This window comes from Myotis brandtii, unplaced genomic scaffold (genome assembly GCF_000412655.1).
Source record: "Myotis brandtii unplaced genomic scaffold, ASM41265v1 scaffold79, whole genome shotgun sequence".
Taxonomy (NCBI): domain Eukaryota; kingdom Metazoa; phylum Chordata; class Mammalia; order Chiroptera; family Vespertilionidae; genus Myotis; species Myotis brandtii.
This window is the reverse complement of record NW_005371173.1, coordinates 2,675,224-2,701,273: the sequence shown is the minus strand read 5'-3', so window position 1 is coordinate 2,701,273 and position 26,050 is coordinate 2,675,224. Positions and strand designations below refer to the sequence as shown.

Sequence of the window (26,050 nt, the reverse complement as noted above, 5' to 3'; positions counted from 1 at the left end):
TCGCTGGGGGTGGGGGCACGGCCCTCCAGTCCCACGATCCCCACATGCCCTCCCCCCACCTGGCTTTTAGCCTCCCCTCCCCTCAAGAGCCCCCGGGGGCGACACCTCCGCAGACTTAAGCCCCTGCAATCTTAGGAACTGAGTTCACAGCACCGGGAAGCACACACCACTTCCAACATAGCCCCTGATGCCTGGCTCGCCCGCAGGCACCGCCCAACATTTGACCTTGGCACTTTCCCTCCCGCCCAGGGCCCGGTTCCCCACCTGTAGCCCGCAGGCCTGGAAGAGGAGTTTCCGAAGTCTCAAGGGCCCTAAGATCCTGTGGCTGCTTCCATAGCTCCTCTCCCTGGTCTCCCACTCCCTGGGGTCACACCTCCTTCTCCAAGGGCAGAGGTCTTTGGGAGAAACTACTGGATCCCAGTTTGACCCTCTGAGGTCTCTCTGAAACTGGGCACCTAGCACGAGGCCATGCGCAATAAGGCCATCCCTGAATCCTTAAGAAAAACTAAGAGGATGTAGAAGGGAGAGGGAAGAAGGAGCTGGTGGGCAGGGGGAGATGGAACTGGCCAGGCCCAGGAGAGGAACTAACTCCTAGAAGGAGGAGGGGGAGGGTGCTGGCCAGATGGTGCTCCAAAGAGGGGGGAGAGTTTAACCCTGAGACCCTGGACGTGCAATTTACCTTCTCCAACCTCTGTCCTCATCTGGGTCTCAGCTCAACCCAAAGGAAGATCTCTCCACATTCAGAGCTGCACAAGGGGGGAGGGGCAACACCCACTTTGCTTTATGCCAGTAGCCTGTGCTCAGCCCTCTCCAACCCATCTCAGACCCACGACAGAGGTTCAGGGAGGCTTAACCTGCTGTGGTCACAGCTGGGAAGCAGATGCCCACAGAGCATCATTGATGTAGGGGTGAATGCCCGAGCCACAGCCATTTAACCGCTGCAGGCCTGTTTCACCGATGTGCGCAGGCCATGTGCACAGGCTAGGGCAGGCCCCTGGGTGTCTCGCACGGTGTTGAGAGGGTAGAGGGTAAAACAAGAAGCCGGTGTGGGAATCAGCTGTGTGTAAGCAGCGCGTGTGAACAGTGCCCAAGTCTCAGGATGTGAGTTCTCTCCATGATGGGTCAAAGTGTGTCCCCCACAATTCATAGGTTAAAGTCCTAATCCAGTACCTCTGAATGTGACCTAATTTGGAAATAGCACAGTTACAGATGTTAAGATGAGGTCATACCGGGGTAGGGTGGCTCCTTTTCCAATGGGACTGGTGTCCTTACAAAAAGGAGATTTGGGAAGCACACACTCTTGCGCTCGGGGAGAAAGCCGCCATGTGAAGACTGCAGTTATGCTGCCCCAAGCCAAGAACTACCAGGACCTGGGAGAGAAGCTGGAACAGACCCTTCCCAGCTCCTTCAGAGGGAGCCTGGTCCTGCCCTCGTCTTGATAAGACTTCCAGCCTCCAGCACTGTGAGATAATAGATTTGTTACTGAAGCCACTCCGTTTATGGAACTTTGTTCTGGCAGCCCCACACACTAGTGCTCCATCCCAATCCTTTACCACTGAGCCAGGTGATTGGGTTCCAAGTCTCTACCTTGAGTGTTGTTTGGGTGGAGCCTTCACTTCCTCAGAGATAAGCAAGAGCCTTGGAGCCTTTCCCAGCGGGGACGTGTTGGAGGGTTCTCCGGTCTTCAGCCTGCCTTCTACATCTGGGTCATGGCCTCAGTCTCTGACTTCCACCCAGTAAATTCCGACAGTAGCGCCTTTAATACCAAGACAGTCTGAAGTGGGCCTTGCCAATGTGGGACCTCGTGAACTGGGCCCTGGACATTGATGCCTATGGGCACCACTTGGCTCGTCCTCTGAGGTCCTGCACAGGTCCTGGTCTTCCTGAAACCCTCAGACTCCTCTCCTCTTCCCAGCTGGGGACTCCCCCACCCCACCCGCAGTCAGCAGCTTTGGTCTCAGGCCTTGCCAGCTCTTTCCTGTATCCCCTAGCCCCGTGGTCGGCAAACTGCGGCTCGTGAGCCACATGCGGCTTTTTGGCCCCTTGAGTGTGGCTCTTCCTAAGGCTTAGGAGTACCCTAATTAAGTTAATAACAATGTACCTACCTATATAGTTTAAGTTTAAAAAATTTGGCTCTCAAACGAAATTTCAATCGTTGTACTGTTGATATTTGGCTCTGTTGACTAATGAGTTTGCCGACCACTGCCCTAGCCCATGGGATAATGGAGTGCAATCTCCCGTGAAAGGATCTTATGACCTTAGACATCCAAGTTCATCTCTCCTTTCAAGGCGAAGATGCTCGATGCTCACAGCCACCAGTTGTTTCCGTACCAGCTCATCCAATTAGATGTCAGTGTATGCTTTCATTGTTCCTACTCAGATCTCCTGGCATCCTGGAGGCTTTTCCATTGTGTCCTATTGCCTCCAGTCCCCTATAGACTGTTCCCGACGGGATCTTCAATCCTGTGACAAGAATGCTCCTTGTGCTTCAGCATTGACCCATGAACCAGGAGGTCATGGTTTGATTCCCAGTCAGTACACATGCCCGGGTTTCGGGCTCAATCCCCAGTGTGTGGCGTGCAGGAGGCAGCCGATCAATGATTCTCTCTCATCATTGATGTTTCTCTCTCTCTCTTCCTCTCCCTTCCTCTCTGAAATCAATAAAAATAATATATATATATTTTTAAAAGAATACTTCTTGTATGCACAAAGGATGGCCAGTGTGTGTGTGTGTGTGTGTGTGTGTGTGTGTGTGACACAGAGAGAGGGAGGGGAGAGAATATGTGTGTGTGGCTGCCCTGTCAGCTCCCAGCTCAGAACGTGTAGATACTCAAATGGTGACAGGAAAGGTGACAACAAAGTCAAAAGCACAGACCCCGCCCCCCACTTCCTGCACAGCCCAGTCTGACTTGAATGTTCCCACCATGAACTTCCAAGATGAATTTTTTAAGAGACTGCCTCTTTGCTACTAGAAGCCATTTAAGCATGACGCCTGGAGCCCAGCGACCTGAGTTCATAGTTCATCTGTGGCTAGGATGACATTTTGACAACTGCATGACCTTGAGCAAGCAATTTATCCTCTATGGGCTTTAGATTCCCCATCTGCATAACCACCACAATAACGGGTTTGCTGAGAGGATGAAATAAGTTCAACCATGTAAAGCACTAGAACAGTGCCTGGCACATAGTAAGTGTTCAACAAATGTTAGCTAGTTTCACTACTACAAATTGAAGATACACAAGTACTGGGAAGCCCTCAGGTAACTTGTAACATGAGAAATGAATACACACACAGGAAGGAAGTGGAAGTTGGCTTATACTTGCAAGGACAAGTCCTTCAGATACCACCCATGTAAATTAATGATTAAAATAAAAGAAGACACAAAGATCGGAACCACTTTTATCTCTACCAAGGTAGATTCTGACACTCCTTGGCCAGTGGACCTATCTCTGCCTTTGTAATCCTAACTTAGCAGGCCAAAGAGATTCTGGAAGATGGTAGGATGTGGGTTCAGGTAGCGTGAGATTGTCACTTAGACTGACCTGGAATTCCCTCTTGTCAAGAATATCTCCTCCCTGCTCTCCAGAGAGGAGGGCCAATGTCATTTGCTGTGACTGGCCTCATGGTGAGTAAGACCTTATTTTTACAAGAGAGGTAGCATGGCATTTAGAAAGAGCCCAGCCTCTGGAGATAGAGATGCTATATATAAAATGCCAGTTCAATGCTTGGCACACACTAAGTGCTCAATAAATGCCATTCCTATTTACTATGGTTGTTACTCTGCAGTGGTTAATCCCGTCATAATCCTTGTGTCCCTCAGTAAATCTGGACTTAGATTTGAAACAAATCCAACCTCAGGCCAGCACTGCCTGTCCCTGGAGATTCTCTCATTCCTGCAGAGCCCACCTTTTAGCTCCAGAGGTACAGATTCATCTATGGCTAGGATGACATTTTGACATGAAGCTATGTCCTTTCTCTCTCCTCTTCTAACCCCACCCGAGCAAGTAGCCTGCTTTGAATTCTGCTGTTTTGGGGAATGGGTAGAGAGGTTTGCAGAGGAGGAAAAAGAAAGGGTTAGCAAGAGTAGATACAGTGTCTTGGAAAGTAGATACAGAAGCTGGAGTGGGGATGGAGGAGCGAGTCTTTGCCCTCCTCATCAGCAAAGCAGGACGTTCCGGGCAGCCGGTGTGGCTCAGTGATTGAGTGTTGACCTATGAACCAAGAGGTCATGGTTCAATTCCTAGTCAGGGTACATGCCTGGGTTGTGGGCTCAATCCCCAGTGTGGGACATGCAGGAGGCAGCTGATCAATGATTCTCTCTCATCATTGATGTTTCTTTCTCTCTCTCTCTCCTTCCTCTCTGAAATCAAAAATACACTTAAAAAAAAGAAACTTGGGCCCTAACCGGTTTGGCTCAGTGGATAGAGCGTCAGTCTGTGGACTGAAGGGTCCCAGGTTCGATTCTGGTCAAGGGCATATACCTTGGTTGCCGGCACATCCCCAGTGGGGGGTATGCAGGAGGCAGCTGATCGATGTTTCTAACTCTCTATCCCTCTCCCTTCCTCTCTGTAAAAAATCATATATATATAAACTTGGGTGAGAGAGAAATATCATCAATCAACTGCCTCCTGCACACCCCCTACTGGGGATCGAGCCCACAACCAGGCATGTGCCCTGACTGGGAATCCAACCTTGGTTCATAGGTCAAGGTCACCCACTGAGGCACGCCAGCCGGGCTAGACCGTAAGCTTCTTGAAAGCAAGAGCATGTCTGATTCCTCCTTGTATTCCACCCCCACTCCTCTCACACAGAGCCTGGAACACTTCAAGAGCTCAGTAAGCATCTGTGGAATTGTGGACAGTGCACAAGTAATTATAGTGACTAATAAACTGAAGAATGTTTTTGTGGAGGACAGAGAAGTCACTAAGTCCAAGAAGATCAAATGACAAAGGATGAGCCAAGAAAAAACATGCCATGGCTTGCTCACATTCCAGCAGTGTCTGAAGCAAGTGGAGAAACCATGGACAGTGAGATGCGGGTATTTCCCTCTTCTGATGGCAAAGGGCTTTTCTGGGCAACAAAGCAGGTGGTAACAACTATCAGGCAGGTTTTAAAATCAGCACTTAATGCTTTATGGTTCACACAGCACTTCCACATACAGTGTGAACTGGGTAAGTGATTGATTAGCCTCATGCCCTCTCTGTAGATGAGGGCACCATGAGTCAGGAAGGGCAGGGGACTTGCTCATGGTTAAACAGTGAGCTGCAAAACTAAGGCATAATCCTGAATCTGTTTGGATCTAAATTCACTGTGATTCTCCCATATGACCACCACACCACACTGGCTCTCAGGTGGGTAGATACAAAATACTGCACATGCCCAGAGACGATTAAGGCATCACACACAGAGAAACCTGGCCGAGTTTCCAGCCGCAGTAACCAATCTGGGCAGGGCCTTCTCAGAAGCTATCCCAGCAGCATGACAAAGGAGTAGGAAGGACCTCACCCTTCACTCTATGTGAAATGATTCATCAGCCAAGATGACCCCTCTCCCATTGAGACAGAGAGATGGATCCTTCAAGCTGACCCACTCCCCTCTTCCAAAATCTTAGGAACCAGCATTAATACCGCTCAGTTTGACCACTGACCCCTGAGGGTCTCATATACATTTTAAAATATAATTTTAAATCATAATACATTGAGAGTTTTAAAATACTTTAGATAAAATGTAAAAACAACTCAAAATCACCTATTCCCCCTTTCTGCCTTGTTCTCATTTTCATCCCTCATTTTCCCTTTCTGTCTGTCCCTCTAGAGCTTATTTATACAAGCAGAAGCAAAAATGAATATGTATTTCCCTCCCACCTTTTTCTCCCACGGAAAATACAGCATCATGTAGTTATGTAGTTTCAGGGCGTGAATCCTTTTTCTTCGCTGCCACTGCCGGCAAGCCCGAGGCCAGAGGCAGGCAATCAATAAGCACGTGTTGGAGGGCAAGGCCAGCCTGAACAGACGAATCAGTTTCCAGGGACAGTCCAGGGTATGGAAGGCAAGTTCTGCTGATTGACATCTGTTTACAAGTGTCAGTGGCAAAGCAGTCCCATCTGCTCAGAGCACGCACGGCAGGGTCTGAGAAGGGCATCCTGGCATCTTCTCCTGGAGGGGCACAGAGCTAACAGTCAGCAGGCAACACCAGCACCTGTCTTCTGGGTCACCAACGAAAGAGCACCCACAGGACACAGGGTGCAGAGGATGTCGGTGAATCATTAAAGAGAACAAAAATGTTCCGAGATCTTAAGCACAAAGAAATGGAAGCTCTTCTTTCAACTGCCTCAGCCTCATACCACAAATCACCCTAAAAAAGATTGGAGATTATGCTGCCCCGTCTGGACCGGGACCTGAAGGGGCTTGTGGGAAAGTGAGTGTAAACGGGCCCGGCCTTCATGGAAGGTAGCTCTGGGCCAAAGGCTGGGCATCGCAGATGGTGTAAAATCACTGATGGGGAAGGGGGGTGTGCACACTGCCGGGAAAGTGGACTAATATTTTTGGGAAGTTTTAATTTGCTTCAATTAAAAAATTCAGGCCAGCTCTGAGCAAAACAGAAGTAGGTGAACTTCTTTTCAGAATCTGTGCACAGTCCTCTCTGGGCCCCTCCACCCTTCTGCAGGCCTATCACTGAGGGACCTCCACCCCAGCCAGCACCTCCCAACTGGCCAGTTCCAAGATTCATACCATCTCCTCCCCACTCTCCCGCCAGACCAGACCAGGGCCTTGCTGGGGGAGAGAAACCATTGGGCTCCAGCCGACAGGTCTGGGTCATGTCTATACTCTTTTCTTGAGCAAATGGGCTCTGTATCTTGTGATCAAAGGAGTATGAGAAACGCTGCTTTAAAGAATGTATGGAACACAGTAAGGGCTCACTAATCTAATCTGTTAGATTGTTGCCCTCATCACTGTGTATAGGCATTCCTCTATAAATCTTCAAGGGAGCTTTAAATACTGACCCCAAGCCCCCGCCCGCCCGCAGCCCCGGCCCAGAAGGTAGCTGCTTTCAGGGAGGCAGTTTATGAGCCACTGGGGAAGCCCTCCTGCCCTGACATCTGCTTTAATGGGCTCTGCGGTAGGACCCGTGTCCTGCTAATCTCTGTCAAGTGAAAGTATAAAGAAATTCACCCATTCAGTGTGTGTGTGAGTGAATATGTAATGCACACATTTCAGAACAGGAACAATGCTGGCCCACAGTGGGGGTCAGGAAAGGCAGAGCTGGGAAGGATGGGCCTAACCACACTCACAGCCTTCTCCTAGGGGCCCAGCAGCCCTTTCCCTGGGAATCCAAGGACTTCCTGCCCTTGATAAGAAAGCCCTGAGGCTGAGGGACCGACAGCAGTGCGCTGCTTCTTTCCCACAGGATTCCACCCTTCAGGGCCCTAGGGTTTGTAGAGGGCTGGCTGGGTTACGGGTGGAACTGGGCTCCAGGGGGATTTAAGTCTCCAGCCCACTACAACCATCCCCCTCCTTCCCCACCCCACCCAGGAGGTCCCACCGTGGACTTTCCAGAAACAAAGTTTTAAATGAGGTCTGACCAAGTTATCAGAACACATACCTCCTCCAGGAACCCTAAGTTGAAGGCCCATTGAGTGGGGGAAGGAGTACCTTCAAGACCACTACAAAAGAACCACACACACACACACACACACACACACACACACACACACACACCCGCCCTCTAGGTCCATACCTTCTAAACCTGTCAATGTTGACTTTTCCAACAACAGATGGGATCCCAGGAATGTAGTAGTCCCCAGACACGAAAAAATGTAAGCTTTTTCACTACAACTCAACTTTATCCTTATAATGAGCCCAGTGATTTAAACTCAATCATTTCACGTCTAATTGGGTCACATCCCCTTTTAGGGGCTGGGCCTATCCCATCCCCCAGCACTGTCAGCTGACTTCTGGGGCCCACAGGATTCTCTGGGACACCACCCTTCTCCAGGCAAAATAATCTGGACAACTGTCACCAGCCCTATCCTGTTAGGTCATTCCAAACTGCCATCTCCTGCTGCCTTGGTGGCATGGGGAACATCTGACAGGTCACTATCCCCCCTAATTCCAGAGCCCCTCCATCCTGAGAGCCCCCCACCCCAATATTAAGGGACTTGTTCCTCCACTGCTTCAAATGCTCTTCTCTAAAAGACCTCCCCTCCTCATTCTGGAGCTCTTATCTATTTATGGTCTCTTTTCAATCTCTTCCCATAGCTTAGCCCTTTCACTTAAAACCTGACATCTTTATTCTCTCCAGTTCGGCTAAGAAGGGTGAGAACCACCCATGAATTAATATTTCACCTAACACCTCACCATACTCTGGGGGAAAGAGAAACCAAATATACATCTGGGTCTGCCTGTCCCTGACAAGTCTAGGATTGTCAGGAGATTGCCAACCCAGGGCAGGTGGGCAATGACCCCTGTCTGTGAGTGGGGCTGGGCACACAGGCCCATCCCCTGCAGCGAAGGAGGGGACTGTGGCCCAGTGGTTTGCCGACAGCCCAGGCTTTGAAGTCATACAAGCCTAGACTCACCAGGTCTCCTCCATTTACTGGTGTGATCTAGAGCAAGTCACTGAACTCCTCTAAGCTTCCGTTTCCTCGCCTGTAACAGGATGCCACCCACTTCCCAGGACCCCTGTGAGGAGCACACTGCCAAGCACTTAGCTCAGCACCCTGGCATGTAAATGTTCATAGATGAGATCCAGCCATCATGACTCAAAACCACACACACATTCAGACCGAGCCCAGCTTTGGGGCTCAAGGGCAGCTTGGCTTGAGTCCCCAACACACCTTCCCCAGCCCTCTTACCAGGACAGGGCCTGTCTACACAAGTGCATGGGTGCCACTACTCCAGTGCTCATTCTTGGGGACAAGAAGCAGATCCCTCTAGGCTAGCTCAAGTCAGAATGGGGGTTCATGTAGTTAGGACCTTTTTAGTGGCTCATATTTGGCTCCAATTAGCTTAAGCTAAAAAGAAAAAAGAAGAGGTCTTCCTTAATTCAGTGGTCACCAACCTTTTGGACCTCACGGACCACCAGTGGTCCACGGACCACCGGCTGGCAACCGCTGCCTTAGCTCACATCACCTAAAAGTCCAGGGTTATTTGCCTCCAGGCACAGTTGGGCCAGGGGACTCCAAGGACACTATCAGGACTTGTCCCTGTCACCCCCCCTCTCAGCTCTTTCTTCTCTGCACGTTCCAGTTCCAGCAAAGCTCTCCCCTCAGGCCAGTGGCTTCAGGCTTATCCTCTCAGCAACCTGCATGGGAAACTTGCTTCTCCTTGATCGCTCCACCAAAAGGTCTGGGTGTTGGCAGGCCAAACCGGCTACATGAGCATTCCTCAACCAATCCCCGGGGCCACGTAGACAGAGGTCAAGGAGTGAGGCAGTGCTGACAGAAGGCAGGAGCAGAAACCACCAGATGCCAGCCCCAACTCCATGTACCCTCTCTCCAGTCAGCCTCGCCTGTTCAGCCCCCACTGCCCATGGCCTGAGGTCCTCACCAGTTCCCAAATGCGTTTCAGGAGTGAGAACCTAACTGGCCCAGCTGTTTGTTAGGCAGTGATTTCCATGCTGGGCCGCATACCAGGCGCTGCGTGCTGAGGATGGTGCCCATGGGTCAGGGGTCCCTCTCGATCCCATCATGGGGGCCGAGGAGGGCTGAGACAGGGTCTCACAGGACAAACAAGGCAGCTTGGGCCCCTCACTGGGCGCGGCAGTTCCTGTCAGAAAACGTAGAAGAACCACAGGCCTCCCAAGTGACGCATCTAAAAACACGCATGACATCTAGAATGGAAACAGCTTTACTGATACCTGAGAAAAAGTGCAGAAGGAACATTCCTATGGCCACTTAGCCTGTCCCCTCGGGCCAGGTCATCCAGAGGCCTGACCATTTCTCTCCCCCTTCCCTGGAGCCGTGGGTCATCGGGGCCTCACTGGCCAGCGCCCAGACCCTGGGGAAGTCCAGAGTCTGGAGAACACCCGTGGCCAGGCCCCTGCGGCCAGGGCGGGGCCCGCATGGAGGCTTCACCGGTCAAGGTCTAGAGCTTCTTGGGTCACAGTCCGGAGGCCAATGGAAAACAACTGCTCCCAGGGCTCCCGGATCCAGGCCAGCAGGGGGGTCAGCTGCTCTGGACACACGACACGGAGTGCCCAAAAACTCTCAAGCCGGGACACCTGGCAGACCAAGAGTGGCGAGTGAGACTCAGAGGGCCACACCAGAGAAGGGGCGGGAAATCTCAGGGAGGACCACTGCCCGCTTGCTCCTGGCCTCTTCCCTTCCCCAACCCAGTGTCACTCCCCATAAATGATGCTGAACTTTTAAACAGAACCCGACTGATCCTTACTGAAGGCCCCCAAAGGGCTTTCATGCCACTAGCTTGTTTCTTTAATCTTCTCTGTTTTCCAGAATGGAAGTTCTGGAGTCAGTTTCAAGGAACCGCTTGGGTTCCTAGCTCTACCACCTATGACCTGGGCAAGCTGGTTAACATCCCGAAACTGCAGTTTCCTCATCAGCATTAGGACTGATGAGAGGACCTCCTCATGTGCAGGTTGTAAAGGTTAACTGGCTGCCAGAAGTGCCCAATCAAATGCAAACCCCAGGGAGCAGCTGCCACAGGGTGCTTCACTCACGGCCACCCAGCTAACACAAGGCTGGGCTCCACGTTCATGGTGTTTCCACAGCCTACAGCTGCCCACCCTCCTCCCCCTTGCTACTGTCCAAACCCAGTGAGCCTCCCAGGTCCTTGTACCCTACTTCTCTGTTCTCCCCATCCTGCCCCCAATTCCTAGCCTTCCTAGACCATTTCCCACACCACAAACCACCTCTGCCCCCCGCCACACACACACACTCACATACACATGTGCACACACACCTCATCGTAGAAGACCAGCCGCAGGTCCTCCGGGGCCGTGCGATAGAGCAGCACTGAGCTCAAGCTGCTGAGTGGCTGCTGCTCCCTGACACACACGGAAGGGCCAGGCCCCGAGGGCAGGGCCTTCTCAGAGGCTTCGCCAGATGCCGCTGGAAGAGGGGCTTCTGCCTGGGACCCTACAAGGTCCTCATCTAACAGGTACAAGCTGGACAGAGTCAGCAACAGGGACACAGGACAGGTCTCGGGGCCTGCAGTAAAAGAGGCAGGGTGAGGTCGAGTGCAAGGCCGCAGAGAAGCCCAGACCCTGGGGCCCAGGCCCAGCGCGTGGGAGAAGAGGGCGAGCCACCCTGAGATGGCCACAAAGCAGCTAAGCCTCTGGGCCCGTCGTCAGGGACCTCTAGCCTCCAAAACCTCTGAGGCCTAAGACAAAGGAAACCTGCCCACCACCCACTCGACTCAGAAAGGAGGGTCCACTCTCGCCTCCTCCCACAGGATGAGGCAGAGCAGACCCAGCCAACCTGCTCCGCCTCACAGCGAGCTGGGCCCAAGAGCAAAGGTTTCTGGGCACCTCTCGGCCCCACCCAGAGAGACTGGGGACACTGAGAGGGTTATCTGGGTATGCCCAGGAGTGACAGGAAGTCCAGATGCCAGGAACTGAGAATTGCTACAAGGGCACGCAGAGGCCTGGGAGAAGATGGAGTACAGAGGCCTCACCTTCAACCAGGAACACTTGAAGGTAGAAGAACCGGGAAGGCTCCGAGGAAGAGTCTCTTTCCAGTAGTGGCCTGCGGGGAAGGCGGCAGCCCCAGGAGAGAGTGGTCAGCTGGGGGGGGGGGGGGGGGGGTACCAAGAGGGGCAGACAGGGAGGGGGGGGGGGGGGGGGGGGGGGGGGTACCAAGAGGGGCAGACAGGGAGGAAGGGCCAGGTCTGGGGGCCTGAGGTCAGGTGGCCTGTGCTCGAAGAGCAGCCACTGGAGACCAACCCCAGCATCACCCTCCCACTGACTCACCAGAGTCGGTGCTCTGGGGTCACCTCCTCCTCTGTGGCACTGACGCTGCTCCTCCAGGCTGGGGGCAGAGACTGCAAGACATCTGGACGGTGCCAGCCAGAGACAGGGAGCCATCATGACTCCACCTCTTCTCCCAACCTCAACGCCTCTCAACACCTTCCCATTCTCCGTATTTCTAGATTCCAGGAACTTCTCTGAGAGTGGAGTTTCATTACCCATGTGTCTCAGGCGTGGGTGGACCTATGACCCTCGGCCTGCCCTCCCTGCCTCTCCCTTTCCTCTCTCACCAGTGAGTTCCTCTAGGAAGGCTCGGCAATGCTTGGCATCTCGGGGCAGCAGGACACAGCTGCCCGCTCCAGCTGCCCACTCCAGCCGCAGGCTCTGTCCTGCCAGGCCCAGCTCTATGCAACTCAGATCCTGCAGGGGAATGGCCAGGGTTGGCTGCAGCCAGCTAGCTGGAGGCCCGCTGTGGAGAGAGGAGGGGCAGAGTGGCAGGAAAGAGAAGAGTGAAGTGAGACCCACAGGGGAACCCTGACCCTTCCCTGGCCACGGCCCCGTTCACTCACCAGATCTCCCCTGTCACCTTCAACACATAAAGCCTGTGGTCAGACACAACCACGAGACACAGACACTCCCCAGGGTGGCCTGCCAATACCAGTGGCACCTAAAGAGCAAAGGAAGTTGATGAGAAACAGAGAGGACCAGGAAGGCAGCTGCCATACGGAGAACAGAGCTCCTGTGACAGCACCTTCAGCCTGCCCCTCCCTGCTCATCCATCCCGGCCTCTCCATTGGCCACGCTCTCCATCCCACAGTCCCTGCCCTTCACACTCTGCCAGACTAATTGTTCTAAAACATAAAACTGGGTGCCATCCCCTGCTTCCAATCCTTCAGGGGCTCCCATGGCCTTTGGGATCAAATCCAAACTCCTTAGCAGACACATGAGGTTGCTCCTCTTGGTCACGGTCCCCCACACCCCGCCCCCCATTCTGGCTGCCCCCATCAGGGCAGTTCTCCCCACTACTCTCTCAAGTCTCCATGCATGTGTTGCTTCCTTTTCCTAGAACATCCTTCCTCCCTCCTCTGCAACTCATCCTTCAGGACTGGCTGAGCCATCACCTCCCCAGGAAGGGGCAGCTTCCCTAACCCCCTCAGGTGGATCAGATGCCCTTCTAGGGCCTTCGCCTGATCCCAGCACTATTGCATCACGTGATCATTGTCTGTCTCTCACACTGGAACGTAAGACAGAGGACAAGACTGATTTACTCTAGCTCCTTGGTGTCCAGCACATGCTAGGTGCTCAGCAGAGGGTCCAAACGCATCCTGTATTTACAGTAATGACAGGAGGTCCCACTTACTGAGGCCAGGTGCTGGGCTGGGCAGTTTACAGACATGACTCTCCCTGATGCTATCACACTCTGAAAGGTTAAGTGTGATCCCCCTTATAGAGGAGTGACAACGGAGACTCAAACATCAAGGACCGTGTCCACAGACACACAGCAAGGAACCGCTGGAGCCAAACAGGAAGCCAGACCTAGCAGTTCCAGAGCAACAGCTTAAGACTTCGTTGGCTGCGATGGAACGAGCAGGCGCACTGCTCAGCTAGGGGCAGGGGCAGTGCCAGGCTGGCACAGACCTTGATGCAGCACTGGAACTCCTCCTGGGCATCGGTGAACACCTCAACATCCAGGAAGAGCCGGAGTCGGTGGTCCACAGAGCGGAGGCCACAGCGCTCGGGGGCTGGGAACATGCAATGGGCCATCAGCCTGCCTCGGCTGCGCGACTCCATCTTCCTCCCCCAAACACCAGCCCCGTCTCATTTTGCCTATACTCACGGGGACTGAGGCTCCACCTGTGGCGGTCGTGGGAGCCCAGTGCCTGAGATGGGGTACTGTCAGCCCTGGTGCTGTCGTCACTTTCGCCAGGAGGGTCATCGTGGACAGTGCTGGGGGACTGCGATGAGGCTGGCAACTGCTCTTCCTGGCTCTGCTCCCCGTTGGGGGCTTCCCCGGACAGAGCCAGGAGAACCACATGGTCACTACCACAGTTTGGACACACAGTAGGAGACTCTGGAGAAAGGGATGGGTACAGTCCCCGTGAACCCCCACACAGCACCACAACCCCCCACCATGCTCATAATGCTCCCCACCCACTCTCAGACTCACCTAGTCCCACATCTCCAGCTTCATACACTACCCACCATACACTACCCAGCACACCTGCCTCCCTCTGCAGGCCTGGCTGCTAACCAATCACTCCCCACTCCCCATCCAGTGAGGGACAAGCAAACCCAGACCCATGGCCCACAGCCCCCTCAAAATACACCATGTCATTTCAGGCCTTCTTAAAGGAGCCAAATTCAACCACAGCCAAATTCTGGTTCCCTCCCACAGCCTGGGCTGGTCATGTGCTTCGATGCTCTACCAGCAATGTCTAAGCCCCAAATCAACAGACCAGGAAGGCAGGGTACCAGAGATGGGTCCAATTCCTGGCTCCATCACATAAAGGCTATCATCTATGCATTATGACAAGACTCCTACACTCTCTGTGCCTGGTTTCTCATCTGTAAGATGGGGATGATGACAGTGCCAATGTTTGTTTTTTTAGAGAGTGAGAGAAGGGAGAGGGAGAGAGATAGAAACATTGATGAGAGAGAAACATGGGTCGGCTGCCTCCTGCACACCCCCAACTAGGTATCGTGCTCACAACCCAAGCATGTGCCCCGAACCAGGAATCAAACTGGCGACCTCTTGGTGCAGGGTCGACACTCAACCACTGAGCCACACGGGTCAGGCAACAGTGCCAATCTTATAAGGTTGCCAGGATGAGTGAACATAATCAGGTAAAGGACAGGGATCAGCAACAAGAAGCATTCTTTGAGCAGCTACAATGTGCTTGGCATGTGCTGGAGCCTTCAAACAACTGACACACCCCTCCCAAGACTTTGTTTAGGAGCCCAGCACTGTGCCTGGTGCCTTTCTGTCACACTTAAATCTCCCACCAGCACTTTGGGGCAATTTCATTCTCATCTTTGTTCGGACAAGATACCGGAGGCTCAAGCAAAAAGTGAATGGAGCACACAGGACTGTTCATTAATAATGCTTCCACTGAAGAAACCCCAGGGGCCACAGGACCCCCTGGAGGACAGCCAGGGCCTGGGAGGAGGCAGGGCTATTTCCACTACACACACTGCCCTGCTGAGCTTCAGGGGCCGCCGCCTCCTGGTAGGCTCAGGGTGAAGTTGGAGAGGGTCCATTTTCTGAATAAAATGTAAATTCCTGCTCCAGCTGCTGCCAGGAGGAAAGTAATAAAAAGCATGCATTTCAACATAGGACTTATCAAGAATATCTTTCTTCTTCAATGTCTTCAAATGTCTTTTTGACTGTTCTACAATGGAAAATTTTCTCGTCTTAAAGAACAGACTGCGAAGAGATGCCACAGGCACAACTCAGTACCTAGCAGCTTCCAAGGTCAGTCCGGAAGGACAATCTCAGCCAACTCCCAAAGCATCTTACTCAACAGCCAGACGTGCTCGGATGGCATCACTAAAACCCAGCAGTGCACTGAGGGCTCATCAGGTTTTATGTACTTTCTGAAATGTTAGCCAAAAAGGGGGGAAAGCCTCCAGGTTATGAAAAAATAATGAATATGTTTAAATAGTTACAGAGATTGTATTTCCTGACATTTCAGGAGGGGGAGATGATTTCTCCTTTTTTTGCTTTTGTAAATGTAGCAGGCAGACGGTTTTATTTTTCCTCCAGGCAGAAAGATGGTCCCCACTCCTTTCTTCCCTGGGGAACCCTTCCACACTCCCTCCCTCCAAGCCATTTTCCCCGCAACAGCAGGAGGTGCATGGGCAGGAGGTCAAGGGCAGGGCTTGTACCTGTATTTTGGAACAGAGGCCTCCAGCCCTCCACACTGTCAAGTTCCAACCTGGTATCCCCTGGCTTGAAATCGTGGCCACAACGTAGACACTGGAGTCTGTCCTCCAGCTGGTCCCTTGCTTCCCCCAGCTGATGCTGAACCTTGGTGGCTGCTGGGGTCAACACAGCAAGCAGCTCCTGAAACAGGGCGGCCGGACGCAGCTGTGAGCAGGAGGACCCCGGCCCTCAGCTTCCAAGCTCCCACCAGCCTCCTGGGCCCCATCACCTGGACAGCGGCTTGGGCGTCAGGCTCCAGCACCACATAGCGACGCAAGTGCCGGTCTGGGCGAATGTAAGAGAAGCGAAGAGCGAGGACAGGGGGCAACGGGGGCGGCTCTGAGCCCTGCGAGGAAAGAGGGGACCAGAAAAAAAACAAAGAAAAAAAACAGCAGAGGGATTAGGGTTATACTGAGAGCACAGAGGGAAACATAGCTCTGGACCCCATTAAAATGCTTTTGCTACCATCGCGCTCTGGCCCACAAGCTCTGCTCCTGGCCGGCCACCCAAGCCGCCTGGGGCCACCTTTGGCCCCCAGCTACCTCCTCGACCATGGGGAGCCATGTTGTCAGAGCTGGCTCCCAAAAGAAGCCCAGCGCCTCCTCCAGAACCCCCACCCCCACACTCACCTCAGGCAGTGGTTCCCTCTGGGCTTCAGTCTCAGGCTCTATTTCAGCTGCCTCCAGACTCTGGAGCTCGAGCCGTTCCAGGGTTCGAGCTGCTTGGAGTTCCACCTCAAACAGGTGGCCAGACGTGACCCGGAGAAAGCGCTCCTTGCCTCGCACGCCCTGGGGCCCCTCCAAGGGACATACCAACATGGGGCGACAGAGCTCCGCTGAGGAGAAACCAAGAGGGGGCCCTGTAAGGACGGAAAGGTACCAAGACTCTGCCCTCCATCCACAAGGGGTCAGCCACCCCACTCTCCCAAACACACCACCCTGCAGCCACCAAGAGCTCACCTTCCACTTCCTTCTCCTCCTCCTCCTCCTCCTCCTTCTCCTCCTCCTCTTTTCCCTGCTCCTCAAACTCCTCTTCTGCCTGTGGCTCCAGCCCCATGCTGACCTCCTCTGCCATTTTCTGTGGTGACTCCTCTGTAAGTGGAGGACTGGGCACAGGCTCTGGGCTCAGTGTGTCCGGGGGCAGTGTGCTGAGGGCAGGAGTCTTAGAGGAAGCCAGAGCAGGGATTCCAGAGGTCTCGAGGTGATTCCTGTACTGCAGCCAGTCCCGGCCAAACTGTTCCCGGAAGCTGTTCATGAGTTCAAGTTCCCGATGCTGCTGCACAAACCGTCCTGGACAGGTGTGTATTGGGGCAGGGCGGGGGGAGGGAGGGAGGTACACAGCTCAGCCAGCCCCCATCCCTACCACCTCCCTGTGAGTTCTCCTCAGGGCGAAGTAAAAGTCTGTGTAACAGGTGGAGGTGGTAAGGGTTCAGAGAGAGGCTAAAGGCTCCCCCCAGCAACATGCCCCGAAGCATATTCTACGAAACACCCTGGTCACATGCAGTTCACAACCACACCTCATGTACTACTTTGGGAGATTCGCCATACAGAGCAGCACATTTAAGGTCCTACGATGGCCCAGAGGGAGGACACCTATTTGTTTACCAAGCATCTCCCAAACATATCTGGCCACGGAATCCTTGTGACATCCCACAAATTAATGTTCCTTGTAAAACACTTCGGAAGGTGCTGTCCAGGAGCAGTCTCTTCTCCTTTCCCCAAACTCAGAGGAAAGACTAAGAGGCCCTCCACAGTGCTGCGCTCCACCCAACAACATTCCTAACTAGAGCACTGGGAGCACTGGGCTGGGACACAGGAGGCTGGGGGGAGGGCCGACTCACCAGCCGGGGAGGGGTCCGGAGTCCGGGGCTCTGGGTCCGTGTCACTGGGTTCTGAGATACTTGCCCGCCTCACGCGAACTCGGCCCTGAGTTTGGGTAGAGTGATGAAATTCCATGAAAGCCAGGCCGCCCACCCACACACAAGGACAAAGCCTTACTATTCTTAGAGCCCCAGTCAAGGGACCCAACCCCAGGTACAAGCAGCCTAGGACACTGTTACCTTCAACTTACGAATCGGGGGCTGGGCCACAATGCCCCCTGAGGAGGGGCTGTCACTCAAGTCAACACCCCCCGAGGTTTCAGTGGTGCTCCCCACCGGCCAGGACGGAGTCGGGGCCTCTGAGGATGTGGAGGTCTGGCGTGTGACAACAGGAAAGAGAAAGAGGTCAGAGCCAGAGGAACCTCTGTCCTACCCAAGCTGGCCAAGAGGCGGGACCCATCTCCAGCTGCCCAGGAGGCCCCTTACCCCAAACCCTGCTTCCTTCAGCTAGTATCCTCCCAAATCAGCCCTTGCTGTCCCACTCCCGCCACTTCCCGTCACACTCACCTGGAAATCAGTCAGTAATAAGACCTTCCCATCAAGAAGGAACTGAACGAAGAGAAAAGAGGAGGGGGCAGTGTTGGTGGGGGGCTCATTCCCTGGGGGAGCTCCAAGCCCGGGTGGGAGCCCTCCTGGGCCTGTGAGGACCACCAGGCTCAGCAGGTGGTACCAGCAAAATAAGCAAGAAGTAAGGGGTCCAGTTAGAGGGTGAGAACAGGCAAGAGGTGCAGGGGTGAGGGCGGCCGGGGCAGGAAAGGGAAAGCGAGCGGATATGGGAAGATCACTCACGCCAGAAGCAGCACCCCTGGCCCGGGGTGACAAGTACTGGGCGGTGGCCGCTCGGTGTGCAGGGTGGAACCACAGAGGGTTTCCCTCCAGGTAGAGCTGAGGGGCAGGAAGGAGAGAGAGGTGGGCGTGAGCCTCCCTGTGGGAGGAAGGGCACTGACCACATCAGCAAGGGAAGGAGGGAGGGGCGCAAAGCTGGCTTCCAGGCCTTTGAAGCGCCCAAGCCTCACCTTGCGGAGCTCAGCCAGCAGGCACAGTGGTGCCAGCGCCCTGTGTTCTTCCAACAGGTTGTATGCCACATCGAGGTGCCGCAGCTTCCTCAGCTGCTCCAGGCCTGGCGGAAGCGAGAAAAGAGGAAGGGCATGGGAGTGAGAGCAAGCGTGGAGGGGGTGGGGGTCGGGCTGGGGGTGCAATGTGTGCTGGGGGTAAGCTGGGGAGGGAGCAGGGAAAAGATATCCCTGGGCACCTCAGACCTGCCGGTGAGCGAGCATCAGCTCTGGAGGGACACGGTTCCCAGGCCGCCTGGCCATCCTGAGTCTCACACTGCCCCATCCCCGCCATCTGTGCCGCACCCTCCCCTACTCCCTGCCTACCACCACCGCACTCCCCCACTCACCATGCAGGCCCTGGAGCTCATTGCCTCGCAGTATCAGGGTCCCCAGAGTAGCTCCTGAGGGTCCCATTCTCGGCACCGAACACAGGTGGTTATAGGAGATGTCCAGATGGTAGAGCTCAGACAAGTCCTGGGAGGAAGCGGGTGACAAAGAGCCTTTCCTTGACCAGACTCTAGGCTCCTCTAAGCCCTCTTCTCCACTAGGCCTTATCCTTGGCCTGTGAAAACTGCAAACTCTCAGCACAAACGATTTCATCTACCCATCCTCTCCCCCACGTTAAACTTGAACCAGTACTAGTTTAGTTTCTGATAGCTCAAGCCCACATCCCTAGGATGACGACTCCAGCCCCCTTACATTCCTGCCCGGAAAAACTCAAGGCTGCCAGAACTGCGTTTGTTCCAGCCAACACCTAAAGATGGGGCCCGTCTCCCAGCTTCCGTGGGGTTAGAAGCCTAACTTTGGCAAGTGCCAGTTAACAAACCCAGACAGGTTGGTTTCACATAGTCCAATGTCCCCTTCCTGCTTTTTTTTTATATATATATATTTTTATTGATTTCAGAGAGGAAGGGAGAGGGAGAGAGAAATAGAAATATCAATGATGAGAGAGAATCATCAGTCAGCTGCCTCCTGCACGCCCCCAACTGGGAATGGAGCCTGCAACATGGGCATATGCCCTTGACCGGAATCGAACCCGGGACCCTTCAGTCCCCAGGCCGATGCTCTATCCACTGAGCCAAACCAGCAAGGGGCCCCTTCCTGCTTTTTGTAAATTTCCACTTCCCTGACTTCAGAGGAACCTGACTAGAGTCTGGCCAAGGACAGAATCTGCTCAAGCCTCCGCTGGCCCCCTCCCCATCTCCTCACTCCCACGTTAACATATCCAATTACCTCTGCACAAACCGAACTGGAGTTCAGTTCATGCTGAATAGTTCTACTACTAATTAAATATCACAATAGTTTATTACTTTATAAACTACTACAATAGTTTATTATTATTAAAACCTGTTCTTACCACTTTAACTAGTGTCTGGCTTTCTCTTTCACAGGGAGACACGAGAGAAGGGTTCTTCACTATCATCACAAGAGCCACCCTTTTCTGGCTATGCACTGGGTTAAGTAGCATCAGATACTCTTCATAATCATTCTAATATAAAAGTGAGTACTCCTGCCCTGATCAGTGGCTCAGTGGTTAGAGCATCAGCCTGCACACCGAAGGGCATGTACCTGGGTTGCAGCTTCGATCCCCTCCCCAGTCGGAGCGCATGCCGAAGGCAACCAATGGAATGTGGAAGGCAACCAATCAATGTGTTTCTCTCACATTGATGTCTCTCTCCCCCTCACTCCCTCCTTTCCACTCTAAAAATCAATGGAAAAAATGTCCTTAGGTGAGGATTAACAAAAAAAAGCACAACAAAAAAGTGAGTACTCCTATGGTTTCCACTTTTCTGGTGAAGAAAAACCGAGAGGTTAACTAATTTGTCCCAAGTCTTATGCTGAGCCTGAGCCCCCAAACCACACTGCCTCACAGGATACAGCTCCATCCAACAGGCAAGAGCACGTGGAAGCAAAACTGGGTCCAGGAGAGGTCAGAGCAGAACCATTAGAGGCCCCAGTGGCATCGGCTCCAGGCAAACTCCTCACACTCACCATCAGGAAGCCCTTGCAGCCCTGCAGTTGATTGTGGCTCAGGTTCAAGAAGCGCAGAGCTGACAAGAGACGCTGTGGGGGATGGGAAGAGGAAACAGAGGATCGGACACCTCCAGGCAGCCAGCTGGCCCCCCTCCCTACAGACCCATCCCTGTCCTTCCCCAAACCCCCTTCCCTCTGAGGCACTCACCAGGGAGCCGTCTAAGGCAGTCAGTGCATTGTAGCTGAAGTCGGCAGAAAGCAGAGCCAGCCAGGGCAGGGCAGAGCAGAGGTCGCCACCGCAGGCTGAGAGGAGCTCCTGAGACAAGGTGCTCAGTCACCTCCACGCTCCCCTCCTCCCCACACCAAGGCCTCACTCTATGGCCCAGCCATTCATTCATTCTTTATATGCTGAGTTCAGTCTGAGTACAGACTTAGAGAGAGCCCAGGGCCCTATCCTCAAGGCGTCCACTGTGGGGAGAGTGAGGTGACAGAGAGGAGAATATATAACACAGTATGGTAGGTGTGACTATGAATATACAGACAGGTACAGAGTGTGTGGGAGCACAGTGGAGGGAGGAAGTACACTGTCCAGAGGGAAGCAGGGGGCAGGAGCAGGGAAGGCTGCAGAGAAGGGGGAATGTCAGGGTTTGGTCCTCTAGGTCTCTCAGGACAAGGCGTCTGGACCCACCCCCATCCTCCTTACCTCTAATGTCTGGATGCTCCGGCTGCAAATCAGGGTCTCCAGCTGGGAATAGATGCCACGGAGGCCATGAAGGCAGTGGACAGGGACACCTCGGAGCTGCAGCAAAGGAAGGGAAGGAGGGAAAAGATGACAAAGCCAACTATGGTTCAGGGAAGCATTAAGTGGAAAAGAGAGTAGATGCCCCATTACTGCAGAGCAATGGGCACTCTCAGGCCTGCCCCTCTTCCACCAACAGAAGCCACCTCTCCTTCCCCATCCTCAAAAGGCTGCCTCCAGCTGGGTTTAGTGTTGCAACATCCCCCAATGCCCCATACCTCCAGCTGCCGAAGGGACTTGAAGGGGAAAATCTTGATGGGCCCTGGGAGGCCAGGACCAGGGACATGGACCAGCTAAAAGGAAAAACATTCAGGTCAGTGAGGTTCGGCACATCTCCCTTTCCCTGGCATGTCTTTCTTAGCACAGCCACCCATAGCTCTCACATCTTTTGGATCTGAGCCCGGCAGATTTCTTGCACCCATGCTACACCCCCGTCCCACCTCCACTATTCTCCTGGGCTTTTCCTGCCCCGTTCCCACCCCAGAACCTTGAGTGAAAGCGTTTTCTGCAGCACATCGAAGAGGAACTGAAGCTGGAGGATAACAGGGGAGTCGGTGGGGTGGGAGGGCAGAGCCACAAAGCCTGTCTGGCCAGGGCCCCATGGCCCCAGGTACAGCTCGAATACGTGGTTCAGCTGCTGCAGTGTGGCCGTCAGCAGGCTCAGTGTGCTACAGCCGGACAGGACCACGTCCCCTGCAAGGGAGAGGGGCAGACAGAAAGGAGGACATAAGGAAAGGCTCTTTCCCTTTATTCTGAGACTTTGTGACCCCAGGACACACCCACTCCAGTCTATATTGTAGATCTTCCACTATAGGATCAAACTTTTTATCTTCTCCTCACTTAAAAGTTGTCAAAGGCTCCTCCATCTTCAAAAAAAAGCCTTAACTCTTCAGCCTGACATGTGAGATTGCTTCATTACATGCCCCTGACTTTTCTAAATTTCCTTTCCCTTCTGCTCAGAAGAGCCTGTTCTAGTCACACTGCTGGAAACAGAGTCAACCTGGTTCATAACTCCTCCATTTTCTGACACAACCCTTCTACTCTGCCCAGCTTGATATCCCCAGGCAGTTTTCTCAATACATAATACTGTTCAACTTTTCACTATACTCACTCTTTTTATGTAAAAACTAGAGGCCTGGTGCACGGGATTCATGCACTGGTGGGGTGGTCCCACTGTGGGAGCGCAATGACCACCAGGGGGCAGCTCCTGCATTGAGCGTCCGCCCCCTGGTGGTCAGTGCACATCATAGCTACTGGTCAACCCGTTGTTCTGGTCATTAGGCTGTTCGGTCACTGGGCTTTTATTATATAGGATTAACTGGGTGTTTTATCTTTTTTTTTTTTCTGGTTGCAAAGGTAATATGCACACTTACAGAAACTCTCAAACAGTACCAAAATGTATGTCACAGAAAGAAAAACCACTCATGGCATTGCTCTCTCCGATGAAACTGTCACCCTTCAGGGAATCTTTTGGTATTCACCCCTGTACCTAAAAAAGTGCAACTATATGGTAGGCATGGAGAATTTTTTTTTACTTTAAAAAACATAAGGATACAGTCAAAGGATGTCCTAGCAATAGCACAAATAAGTCCCCAGGTAATATGCACACTTACAGAAACTCTCAAACAGTACTAAAATGCATGTCACAGAAAGAATAACCACTCATGATAGCACCAAGGTATTGCTCTCTCCGATGAAACTGTCACCCTTCAGGCAATCTTTTGGTATTCACCCCTGTACCTAAAAAAGTGCAACTATATGGTAGGCACGGAGAATTTTTTTTTACCTTTTTAAAAAATATAAGGATACAGTCAAAGGATATCCTAGCAATAGCACAAATAAGTCCCCCTAAACCCTTCAGCCAATTTCCCCAATGGTTACATTCATATATGGTACAATGTCAAAACCAGAAAATTGGCAATGGTACAATGTACACTTATAGTCCTATGCCATGTCATCTGTGTAGATTCCTAAAGCCAACACCACAATCAAGATACCAAACTATTCCATTACCACAAAGATCTTCCTCCTACTACCTCTTTTTACCCCCACACACTATCATCCCTAACCCTTGGAGCTAAGTCAGATTCTTGCTGAATAAATTAACAAATCCCATGACCTTGCATGAAGGATTTTCTATGTACCAGACACTAGATACGGACATGGTTCAAGGACTCTTCCCACCCTCAAAGAGCCTCCCAGTCTAGAACAGCAGATTAGATATGTGCGCAGTTAATTACACAAACCAGTTTTAACTGCTACGAGAGATTTCACAGAGACCATCAATGGGAGTGCAGTGATGGAAGGCACCTACCAGTAACTGAGTGATAAGTGCCAGACAACTGTTACTTCATTTAAACTTCATCAAAGTCTCCTAAAGAACACTATTGAGCCCTAGCCGGTTTGGCTCAGTGGATAGAGCATCCGCCTTCGGACTCAAGGGTCCCAGGTTCGATTCCGGTCAAGGGCATGTACCTTGGTTGTGGGCACATCCCCAGTGGGGACTGTGCAGGAGGCAGCTGATCAATGTTTCTCTCTCATCAATGTTTCTAACTCTCTATCCCTCTCCCTTCCTCTCTGTAAAAAATCAATAAAATATATATATTTTTAAAAAGAACACTATTGACTCCCCTCTTACAAATACAGAAATTGGGGCTCAGAGCAGTTAAGAATATTGATTTGATATCATATAGCTGGTAGGAAGCTGCTACTTCTGTGTGATCTCAAGGCCAACACTTTTCTAACCACAACTAATGCCAAACATGTGCTGAACAACTATTATGGCTCCACTGTGCCCCGGCACTGAGAAGTGCTATTATAATAACAGCTACCAATTTTGGGCACTGACAATATACGCAAACACTGTACTAAGTGTTAGAATTAATCCCCACAACCACCTTTGAGTTAAGTACAATCATTATGTCATTCTGCTGGTGAGAAGAACAGGCTCAAAAAACTTAAAACAATGAGGCTAAGTATGAAGGAGAGTTGGGTTTCAAATCACGTGGGTCTGACTTCAAATCTCGTGCTTTTAACGATGCTATACTTAGGTCCTCGTCACACAACAGTGATGAGGCCCTGTCTCAGGTCTCGAGGGGCTTACAGCCAAGTAAGGATCACCTTCCCGTGAGAGCCCAGAGGGCGCACGGAGGAAGTGGCAGTGGAGCTGGGCCGGGAAGCATGGCTAAGGTTTAAACTGTCAAAGACAAAGGACACTAGGCAACAGCGAACAAAACCCGAAGGAGTAAGGAAAGTGACACACTCACACCCTCGTGACCCTAAAGAGCTGTAACTCCCTGACTCTTCAGGGGGAGTGGCCCTGGAAGGCAGCACGCACCCCACCTTGCCCGAGCCCCAGCTCAACCGAAGTCCACTCACCCGATTCCCGCAGCAGCCCCGCGAGCTTCCACAACAGGGAGTCCCGCGGGGCCGTTGTCATGGCCACGGGACGCTGGGGGCGGAGCCTGTAGAAAGAGGAAGCGCAAGAGGCTCAGGTGGGTGGTACTGCCCAAAGGCCAGGATGTCCGTGCAAACCGAGGCCTCGCGCGGAGAAATAAAGCAAGAAAGAGGCCAAAAGCGTCCTCCATGGTGCCCTTTTGAGGAGCACGAGGCCTGGTCAGCCAGACTCACCCCGCTGGGCGATCCGCTCACCGGCTCCGGAGCCCGTCGCCCAGCATTGAGAGACGGGAAGTACCACCCCGGAAAAAAAGCCAGATGGAGGGAGGACCGGAAAGCACGCCTCCGCTGCCGGAAACCACGCCCTAAGTCGTGCACACGTGTCGGGTGGGGGCGTGCTCGCTTCTGCTGGCGGAGGACGGCCTTGGGGCGGAGCTGCCTGTGCCCCGACCGCGTCCCAGAGCTGGGCCCCCACCACCTCCGCCCCGCCTTGGGCCCCTCACAGCCTGGGGCGCCCGCTGGGCTTGCCGCGGCCCCTCCGAGCCAATGAGGAAAACCCGACTGGCTGTTTGCAGACTGGGAGGGGAAGCAGTTTCGAGAAATGGAATTTGCTATTAGGAAAAGACTCCTCCAAAGCGAATTGCAATTATAGGAGAGCGTGTCCTCCACCGCAAGTGTTTTGATATGTGTGAAAGAGCTGGAGCTGGCGGAGGTGCCACTTCTGGGGTTCCTTTGGCACTTTTTCCTAAATCTCCCTCCAGACTCTGGGGTTTTTTTTCCTTCAGCAATATCGGGCTCACATTAGTGATTGGTAACGTTCTGCGTGCATCTCGTCTTTGTTTTCACGGTGCTTCACCTCATCTGAAAGTCGTAATAAACTAGCGGCACGCGGGGCGCATGTTTGAACGTGTTAGGGAAAGGGGGCCTGGCCCTGAACGCATCTGCCTACTGTTGCAGGCGGTGTGCGGGTTCTTGATTTACCGCAGGAAAGATTTCACAGTACGAGTCCTGGTGATTTTTAAATTATTAAAGCTGGGGACAGTGAAACAAGGAAGAGCCTAGGATAGAAGAAGCAACAGGAGAGGAACTAGGTTGAAAA

The 26,050-nt window shown here is 52.9% G+C and overlaps 1 protein-coding gene across 1 annotated transcript; it reads right to left on the bottom strand.

The window, feature by feature from the left end:
• Positions 1 to 9,831: 9,831 nt before the first annotated feature.
• Positions 9,832 to 25,294, bottom strand: STK11IP (serine/threonine kinase 11 interacting protein). Its single transcript, XM_005883478.2, has 25 exons — positions 25,186 to 25,294; positions 24,934 to 25,019; positions 22,043 to 22,248; positions 21,774 to 21,848; positions 21,460 to 21,555; positions 20,965 to 21,072; positions 20,775 to 20,846; positions 19,130 to 19,256; positions 18,744 to 18,847; positions 18,517 to 18,612; positions 18,235 to 18,276; positions 17,908 to 18,042; positions 17,689 to 17,773; positions 16,808 to 17,137; positions 16,478 to 16,683; positions 16,078 to 16,194; positions 15,812 to 15,989; positions 13,764 to 13,997; positions 13,565 to 13,668; positions 12,496 to 12,593; positions 12,217 to 12,395; positions 11,930 to 12,011; positions 11,635 to 11,705; positions 10,921 to 11,168; positions 9,832 to 10,222 (listed from the first exon to the last, which is right to left on the bottom strand). The coding sequence occupies exons 2-25, from the start codon at positions 24,992 to 24,994 to the stop codon at positions 10,073 to 10,075; spliced, it is 3,204 nt and encodes a 1,067-aa protein (XP_005883540.1). The 5' UTR covers positions 24,995 to 25,019; positions 25,186 to 25,294; the 3' UTR covers positions 9,832 to 10,072.
• Positions 25,295 to 26,050: the final 756 nt, after the last annotated feature.